Source organism: Haemaphysalis longicornis, unplaced genomic scaffold (assembly GCF_048455015.1).
Source record: "Haemaphysalis longicornis isolate Haplotype H1 unplaced genomic scaffold, Haemaphysalis longicornis Haplotype H1 scaffold_18, whole genome shotgun sequence".
In the NCBI taxonomy this organism is placed as follows: domain Eukaryota; kingdom Metazoa; phylum Arthropoda; class Arachnida; order Ixodida; family Ixodidae; genus Haemaphysalis; species Haemaphysalis longicornis.
This window is the reverse complement of record NW_027526282.1, coordinates 6,671,925-6,681,030: the sequence shown is the minus strand read 5'-3', so window position 1 is coordinate 6,681,030 and position 9,106 is coordinate 6,671,925. Positions and strand designations below refer to the sequence as shown.

At 48.7% G+C, this 9,106-nt stretch overlaps 1 protein-coding gene across 1 annotated transcript; it reads left to right on the top strand.

Annotated features, from left to right (window-relative positions):
• The first annotated feature begins 334 nt into the window (after positions 1 to 334).
• Positions 335 to 3,732, top strand: LOC144166640 (uncharacterized). Its single transcript, XM_077696177.1, has 2 exons — positions 335 to 1,612; positions 3,659 to 3,732. The coding sequence occupies exons 1-2, from the start codon at positions 391 to 393 to the stop codon at positions 3,730 to 3,732; spliced, it is 1,296 nt and encodes a 431-aa protein (XP_077552303.1). The 5' UTR covers positions 335 to 390.
• Positions 3,733 to 9,106: the final 5,374 nt, after the last annotated feature.

Genomic DNA, 9,106 nt, shown 5'->3' with positions numbered 1-9,106 from the left:
GTTCAGTAAATAAACTGAGATGAGTGAATGTAAGCTTCAGTTGAAGGCTGCGGAATAATTGTGACGCCAGGGGACATTCAACGCCTTTACTTGTATTTGTAGCCGCTGCATTGCAGTTTACCTCCACGCCATCATCATCTTCATCAATGTATACTGCCATCATCATGATCACAATCACCATAATTATTATTATCATCATCAGCAGCAGCGGTGAGCAGCCCAGCCTGCGGTTTAGCCACGCGCAACTTAACAGAAAAATCTTAAAAATCAAACTGCGCGCAAATTAACGAGGACGTGAACACACTGAAGACACCACAAGACACCTCTGCGCTTGTGGTGTCTTCAGTGTGTTCACGTCCTCGTTAATTTGCGCGCAGTTTGATTTTTAAGATGCGTCAATACCAACTCGCCCAACTTTCGACTCTTTTACAGTTACTTTCTTGTACAGTGGGCAATTCGTTATGTACTAACTTTAACCTAGGCGACCCAGCCGTCATCGTGTCTCTAATAGCGGTGTGTACATGTAAAGCACGAATCCTCTCTTGGCACGCGAGGAATGGGGCGTGTCCCGCCGAAGTTGTTTCAGTTAGTGGGTTCTTGCAACCGTCCAAGAACCATTCTAGAAGACTATGCAAGATGCTGCGGTCAGAATGGTGGCACCAGGCCAGATTCTTCAAGGACCATCTGCGTGTGATGTGCCGGGCAGAGAATGGATCCTTCGACAGCAGGGAGTTCCGTGGATGGTGCAAAACGGCAGACCAGGCGACGGAAGCCCTTTGGAGCTTTTCCCGCCACTCGCTACCCTTCAAAAAGAAGACTCGTGCTGAGGAAGGGCGGCTTGACGTTCTCGGGGGTGCTGTAATCCCAGAGGAACACCAGCGGGTGCTGCGGCTCGGACCGAAGTTTGGCCTTGAGCCCGCCCTGGCCCCAGCTGAAAAACTTGCAACGGTGAGGAAAGTTGCGAGCCTGGTGCCTGAGGATGTTCGTGCGCGGTGCATCGCGGAGGGCGTGGACGTCCTGGAAAGGGGAGGAGCCAGGCAACGGAAGTCGACCAATGTTCAAAAAACTGTGGACTACCTGGTGTCGTCGCAGCTAAAGGTGACTGTGGCTGACAAAGAAGGCCATTTCGTAGTTATGCCTGAAGGTGTTTATAACGAGAAAGCCAGCGCTGCTGTAGAAAAGAACTTTGTTTCTACTTCCGTTAAGGTAGAACGACTGAAGGAACGTGCTATCGCGCTTTTGCGTAGTAATAATCTAGAGCGTCTGGCGTCTTCCGTTAAAGCACAAAAGGGAACTAAGCTTGACATTTTCTTCAATGCGAAAACGCATAAACCGGGCATTCCATTTAGAGCAATTGTCTCCGAACGCGGAACATGGCAGCGGGCTGTGTCAGGGTTTCTTATGAAACTTCTAGACACTTTACATATCAATGACCCGTACATGGTCCCCAACTCAGCAGAGGTCGTCAAGAGTATGGGGGAACTTGACAATGGAAGCCTTGATGCGTTCAGCATTGATGTGGAGGATCTTTATTACTCTATGCCGCATGACGCATTAATGAGCAGTGTAAAGAAATGCATAACACAGGACAACGACGAGTGTGCATTCATTGGTAGGTGCGGGATGTCGCTTAATTCCTTTTTAGAACTGTTGTCCTTCTACCTGGCCTCCACTGTGGTCGAGTGGGAAGGAGGAGCATTTATTCAGAGGAGTGGCGTGTGCATAGGGTCCCGAGTGGCCCCTGTTCTCAGTAATATCTTTTTGGGAGGTGTGGATAGGTGTCTGAATGAGAAGCTTGAGGGGCTTGTTGTAAAAGTGTTCCGGTATGTGGATGATTTTCTGGTGGTGGTAGACAGGCCCTCCTGCAGAATTTGCCCCGACGTACTAAAGGTTTTCAAGAGTGCGGTCAGGGTCTTCGATTTACCTTCGAATTACCTAGAGATAGAGTGCTCCAGTTTTTGGATTTAAGGATGACTTTCGGAGAAGGGCACATGTGCTACGCGTACGCTCCCAGGTCTGTAAAAGCCCTTTTAAGCTTTGAGTCGGCGCACTCGAAAGTGGTGAAGCAGGGTATTGCACTCTCCTGCTTGAAGTCGGCCATTTCAAAATCGTGTGAGCATTCAATGCCCGAAAGTGTCTTACAGCAGGTGGAGAAGCTAAAAAAATCCGGGTACCCTGATCATGTTATTTCTAGAGCAAGTGAAAAACTGGTAAAGTGGGTAAAGTCGGATAGGGAGGCCATACCACCAAAAGAAAAGCCGAAAAACTTTGCCGTGGTGCCCTATGTTCACAAGATGTCACACGGTATAAAACGAGTGGCCGGGCGGTATGACGTAAAAATAGTGTTTTCAGCTCCTAATAAGTTAAGTAAGATCTGCCCAAAAGTGAACAAAAGGGCAGGAAAACGTCAAGGAGCATGTGGTATTAATCACAAAAAGAAGTTCATCCAATGTGCCACGGGGGTTGTTTATTCCATACCACTTGTATGCGGCAAGGTATACATTGGCCAAACCGGGCGTTGTTTCAATACAAGACTTAAGGAACATAACTATTCGAAAGAAAAACGGGACCTCAGCCACATGTCTTCCCATTGCCGCGCATGCGTTCCTGAATGTACCCCTGAATGTACCCCTGTGTTTGAGCGCACAACCATTTTATTTAGGCATAAGAATCAGCAGACAAGAGAAATTGTCGAGGCCAGACACATTTTAAAAGCTGGTTCAGATTGTATTAGTCACCCATCTATTGCCTTGCTTAGTCGCGAAGTCGCCTACATAGATGGGCACTAAACATGAATTTGAAGCCTCTTCAGGGCATGCGTGGTGAAGAGGGGGAGGATATTTCATGTGTGATGGTGTTATCGTCGCGGAATTATCTGTCATTCGTGTGCTTCTGAGTTTTTTATTTGTGTGTGCAGCCGATAGCGCTGAGAATGTGACGTATGTGGGACGCCTGGGTATTTAATGTTCGAATTTTGTAACAATAAACCAGTTGTGAGCTGCGCTTGTGGTGTCTTCAGTGTGTTCACGTCCTCGTTAATTTGCGCGCAGTTTGATTTTTAAGATGCGTCAATACCAACTCGCCCAACTTTCGACTCTTTTAACAGAAAAACATTTCTGCGTGGTTGGGCGGCTTCCTGTAATCGTGGCTCTTAGTACCACAGTGGTGTTTCCGCAACTACAACAAATGTAAAGGACAGAGCAGCGAATCCACGGACCAATCCTACATGCTACTCCATGACGTGGACGAAAGCCGCTACTTTGCGCTGTAAGTGCACGTGGAGGGCACTTACTACTTTTTAAGGTGTGTCGACGCAGAGGTTAGAAAACCTTTTGAAACGTTTTATACTCCCCGAAAACAACTGCTACCAACATGCTCGCATTCCGAATCAAACTCTGTCATCCTGGGAGCCATGGCCACAGCTTCCCAAGACGGCGCCCTGGACTAAGGGTGCTTAGGAAAATAAAGTTTACTCCCTTCCTTCCTTCCGCATCCGCGCTGTACGCTTTTGCTAAATCGGGAATTCTGGTCTTGTGAAAACATGGTATGGGAGTGGCAACTTGCATGCGACATCGTCATCAGCTGCCTTCGTTTCACGGGGGTGGTCTGAAATTGCTAGCTAAAGGCAGCGTGGCAGCAATATGCAATTTTGTTTTAGTGCGGAAGCACTTTGGCGACCTCTACCGTGGTTTGGCGCTGGCGATGGCGACGGTGACGGCCTCGGCGTTGTAAACGAGCGAGTGAAGAATGGATAAAAACGGTGCAGGAAAGTATGGCGAAAGTGTGAGGGGGAGGGCAGTATGCTGAGCCAGCACAAGACGCTCGTCGGAGTTCTGGCGAAAGTGTGAGGGGGAGGGCGGCACGCACTGCCTCTTCCTCACACATTCGCCAGGCGCTATTCCTCCGTGCGTGGGTCATTCGAACCACGTGACTTTTGCGCGGGAGGTTCAAACACAATTTGAAACGGCATCCTCTACGGCGGCGGCGACGCGCTGCGAGATAGCAGCATAGTAAGGCGCGCGGCCATGCGTTCGCTGATCACGCGATCAGTTCCCGGGACGCAGCAGGTAGGCGCCGTGACCAGAAGACCGCAGTTCGCGCTGCGCAAAAATTTCGCATCATGGAGTATAGTAATCGTCACTGCATTTTTATTCGAAAGTACCAGCATTTAGTAACTCATATATTTTTCTTCCGGCTCCGAACGACAGTTTTAGGGGGAAAAAATATTGAAAAATTCCACCTCACACATCGTCACCAGGGACGTCGTAAGGCTGATAGTAAGAACAGAGTTATCAGTGGGTTTAGCTTTATGTTACTTTTTAAGAGGTACAATCATCCAAAACTAGAGGTACCGCTAAAATTTTAGTCATGTTTCTTGGAGGTGGCATGTCGGTGTCCGCCAGTCGCACAAACATGCGGAAGCAAGTGAAAGGGGGTCGGGGATCACCGAAGTTTGTTTTGTAGAGATAGTTTGATGTCTCTCGTAGTTTATTTCTTGCAAATTTCCAATTCTCTAAAATTCAGGGTTCACTTCGCTGTATGCAGTAGCAGTTGCGTCATAATAGCTCGGCAAGCTATCGGTTGGTAAATCGTCACTACTTAATCTGCATTCCTTATTAACGTGATAGATTCTACTAGGATCATTGAGGGATGATAGGGTCGTTGGACGTTTTTAGTGGGCACTAAACCACTCCATACTGCTCTCCTCCGCTGCCGAGCAGCCGTGAATGCCATGAAAGGACTTATTGTGGGCGTTATACTATTTGCGTCCGCAGCTGCCATAATCTTCAGCCGAGATGAACAGCCGAGCCATCGCTCCTGTGATGGCCGGGCTAATCATGTGCGTCCGCGAAAAGACATTGTCGCCGCCAACCGGAAACCACGACGGCGGCATCAAGAATTGAGAGCCCGCCTGATGCGCGAACCGAGCGCAGCGACTGTTGGACTGAATATTGTATTGATCGAACGCGTAGGTTCTAACATTTGCATACTCACCTGCTCCTTTGAATAAGGTATGCCGGAATCGTCGTCCGCGCCACCCAGCGCTCCCATCGTCTCTTCGGACGGCTGGAACAAAGCAGGCAGCGGACACGCTTCCAGCGTTGACCGCGGTTGGGGTGAGCGTCTCGCGGGAACAGGAGAGGTGCAGTCGTCCACTTTCGTCACCGATAAGGCGTTGGGCGTCTCGCCCTCGCTTCGGAAGGAGGACGTTGTGTTCAGTGGTGACGAATGCATTTCAGCTGCTTCCAGCGCCTCGGCGATCACCTGCGACGGTGAAGGTTGTGGCTTTCTACGATTGTACTCTGCGGTGTCACCTTTAAGAGTACTCTGGATCGCAGTTTGTTTTCTTCTTTTTGTATTTCCTCTTTTTAGCAGCTGTAATGGAGATTCAAACCTTTGCCACACATAGTTAGGAGAGCGATGCTCGAGGAAAACCACCGTGAGAAAGATGTCACTTTACCACACCATCAACGTTAAGTAAGGAAACCGGCGAGCTATGGCGCAAGCAGTAGCCATTTGTATATCTACGAGTACATACAGTTAAACCTGGATATGACGAAGTTGACAATAATTAGCAATTTTTCGTTACGTGCAAGTTTTCGTTACATGCAGGCTTCAAGTTGAGGCTCGCGTGTATCCAAACCGAACTGCTAGATTTCCCTTACGGTAAACTCACCCTTCAAGGTATTATTTCACCGTGAAAAACTACGTGATTCGCGCCTGCTGCTTTCTCACGAGCTTAGTCACTACAGGGTACTTTAAAGAAGCAAGGTCATTTACCCCCGCATTCACAAACGTATCACTTTTGCTTTCAACCCTTTACGGTGCCTTAACGCAACTTAAGGACCAAAATAAGACTGAAAGGACGCCTTTTCGGGAACTTGGTGCTCTTTCGCGCACTCAAAATTGGTGAGAGTGTGCTCGCAGGGATATTGCACCGGGTGGCGACGTTCTTGTGTCTCGCTGGCGGATACGTCCTTTACAATTGCGAGCTTGTCTTGTAAAGACAAAACTTTTCGGTTTCTGCAGCAGAAATCACCGACGAACCGACACCACACATAGCAGTGGAGACGCGCGACTACACGCCGACAGGCAGGCCCAGCACTTGACACCGCATTCACACCTGGAAACGCATGGTATTTTGCGGTGCACGCAAAATTCGCTAATTTAAGTACACTTCACGAGCCGATTTTTCAGAAAAAGTGCAAAAAATAATAGCTTATCAGCGTAGCGAATTCGTTACATGAAGGTCAACCATCGCAAAGCCTTCGTTACAGAGTTCGCAAACAAGCTTCAATGGGGGTGGCAAAGGGGAATTGAAAAACCTCGTTAAATCCAGTAATTGGTTAAATAGAGGTTCGTTAAATCCAGACAGTTAATACATCCAGTTTTAACTGTCTGGATTTAACGAACCTCTATTTAACGAATTCCTGGATTTAACGATGATTTTCAATTCCCCTTTGCCACCCCCATTGGAGCTCATGCGTTTGCGACGTTTCTGTAATGAAACTTCTCGGCGGTGAACCTTGATCTAACGAAGTCGGCGAGCTGATCAGTCACTGTTTTTTTTTTACTTTTACCCAAAAATTGGCCTGAGAAAGGAACTAATTTAGCGAACACTAACACTACCGTAAAGCGCCAGCAGCAATGCAGACGTCTGGAATCGCCTAAACACGAAATTCGTCATGGTGATTATGATGATCATGATGATGATGAACGGAGGGGCTAGCACCATCTGTCCAAAATTGCGCCGTTCGATTCATTCATTCCCAGTACTCGTACGGCATCAGCGTTTCATCCGTGAAAGCACAGTCCGGTTTATCACCCCTCTCTGTTCACCGCCGTATCGCCACCCTTTCCCTCTTTCATAATATTTTTCATTCTTCCCTCAATGCAGCTCCGTACATCCCCCCCCGACATACATTTCACACCGCACAAGCCATCCACTTCAAGTGTCCTGTTATCGTAAAAGAACTGCCACTTCTTCCGCCTCTTTTTTTCCCCGTGCCGCCAAGGATTGGAACGACCTTCCCTGCTCCATTGTTTCAACCTCCTCCCCATCATGCTTCATTGCAAATGTTACAAATCACCTGTGCTGCGAAAATTAATCTGTTCAAATGTTTTCTTTTCTTGTGTATCCACCCCTTATGTAATACCCCCCAGTGGGGTCCTTAAGGAAATAAAAAATGAAATGAAAATCCCTCGGCTATCGTAGCAGTCACTTCTGGTTCTGCTTTTGTAGCGTGACACCACACCAGCTAGGAAGAGTAACTAACCTTCCAATTTTTTTCGCCCGCATTGCAAACTACCATGCGTTTCCACGTTTGAGTGTGGTTTCGGTTCGAGAGTTAAGTTTTGAGATGCTAGGCCGTCCTGTAGTCGTGTGGTCGTGCATCTCCACCTCTATCCGTGGTATCGGTTCGTCGGTGATGAGTGCTGCTGCTAGGAAACGAAAATTTGTGTCTTTTCAGAAAAACCGCAGAATTCTAATTGCCGTTTCCGCTGGCGAGAAAGAATAACGTTGCCGCCTGGCATATTATCCCAGCTAGCACTCACTCAACAATCTTGAAGGTGGTAAAGAACATCAAGTTCGCAAAAAGGACACGTTTCACCATAGGTTTTGTTCTTGTAACGCGTTAAGCGCCTAAAAGTGTCAAAAGGCAGAAGTGATACTTCAGCTATGTTTCTTAATGCGAGGGTAACTGACCCTGCTTCTTTAAACACCGTGTAGTGCCTAAGCTCATGCCAAAGCAGGAGGCACAACGTACGCAGTTTTTTGCTGTGAAATAAATCCATGAAGGGTGACTTTACCTTGACTGATATCTAGTGTTTTGGCTTCGTTTCTGTTTCATTTCCGCGAGCTCTAACTCAAAACCTTAATCTAACAAAAACCTGGATTTAACGAAAAATGGCGAACTTTTGTCAAGTTCGTCACATCCAGGTTTAGCAAGCTCTTGTTTCACAAAGACCACGAGGAAGCGCGTTCGATTCCCGGCCGCGGCGGCCGCTTGTCTGATGGAGGCGGAAAGAAAAAACGCTCGTGTGTACCAGATTTCGGCGTACGTTAAAGATCCCGAGGTGGTCAAAATTAGTCCGGAGCCCTCCACTACGGCGCACCTCATCGCCTGCGTTGCGTCGGCGCGTCAAACCACCACAATAAATAAATAAATTCTTTCTCACCTTCTATCAAAGATGTATCCAGAATTTCGATTTTAGAGGGATGTGTCGAAATCCTCCTTGGAGAGGGGGTTAGTGGTGTTGCGGTGGTGCTGGGGGGTGGATGTATGTATCCCTGGGCGGGGTTGCGGTTGTGGAATCTTTTTTGGTGTGTCGAAATGCTCCTGGGGGAGGGGGTAGTGGTGTTGGGGTGCTGCTGGGGGTGGATGTATGTATCCCTGGGTAGGGTTGCGGTTGTGGAATCTTCTTGGGTGCGTCGAAATCCTCCTCGGGGAGGGGGGTAGTGGTGTTGGGGTGCTGCTGGGGTGGATGTATGTATGCCTGGGCGGGGTTGCGGTTGTGGAATCTTTTTGGGTGTGTCAAAATCACCAGCGGGAGGGGGTAGTGCTGTTGGGGTGCTGCTGGGGGTGGATGTATGTATTCCTGGGCGGGGTTGCAGTTGTGGAATCTTTTTGGTGGTGTCAAAATCACCAGCGGGAGGGGGTAGTGGTGTTGGGGTGCTGCTGGGGGCTGATGTATGTATCTCTGGGCGGGGTTGCGGTTGTGGAATCTTTTTTGGTGTGTCTAAATCCTCTTGGGGGAGGGGTAGTGGTGTTGGGGTGCTGCTGGGGGTGGATGTATGTATGCCTGGGCGGGGTTGCGGTTGTGGAATCTTTTTGGGTGTGTCGAAATCTTGGGGGAGGGAGTAATGGTGTTGGGGTGCTGCTGGGGGTGGATGTATGTATGCTTGGCCGGGGTTGCAGTTGTGGAATCTTTTTGGGTGTGTCGAAATCCTCCTGGGGGAGGGAGTAATGGTGTTGGGGTGCTGCTGGGGGTGGATGTATGTATGCTTGGCCGGGGTTGCAGTTGTGGAATCTTTTTGGGTGTGTCGAAATCTTCCTGGGGGAGGGGTGGTGGTGTTGGGGTGCTACTTGTGGTGGACGTATGT

Bases quoted from the DNA above. Each gene is read 5' to 3' on its own strand.
- LOC144166640 (XM_077696177.1), top strand. From the start codon at position 391: ATGCGTCAATACCAACTCGCCCAACTTTCGACTCTTTTACAGTTACTT. The intron at 1,613-3,658 runs GTAGGTGCGGGA...ATTTTGTTTTAG, and splicing joins CGACGAGTGTGCATTCATTG to TGCGGAAGCACTTTGGCGAC.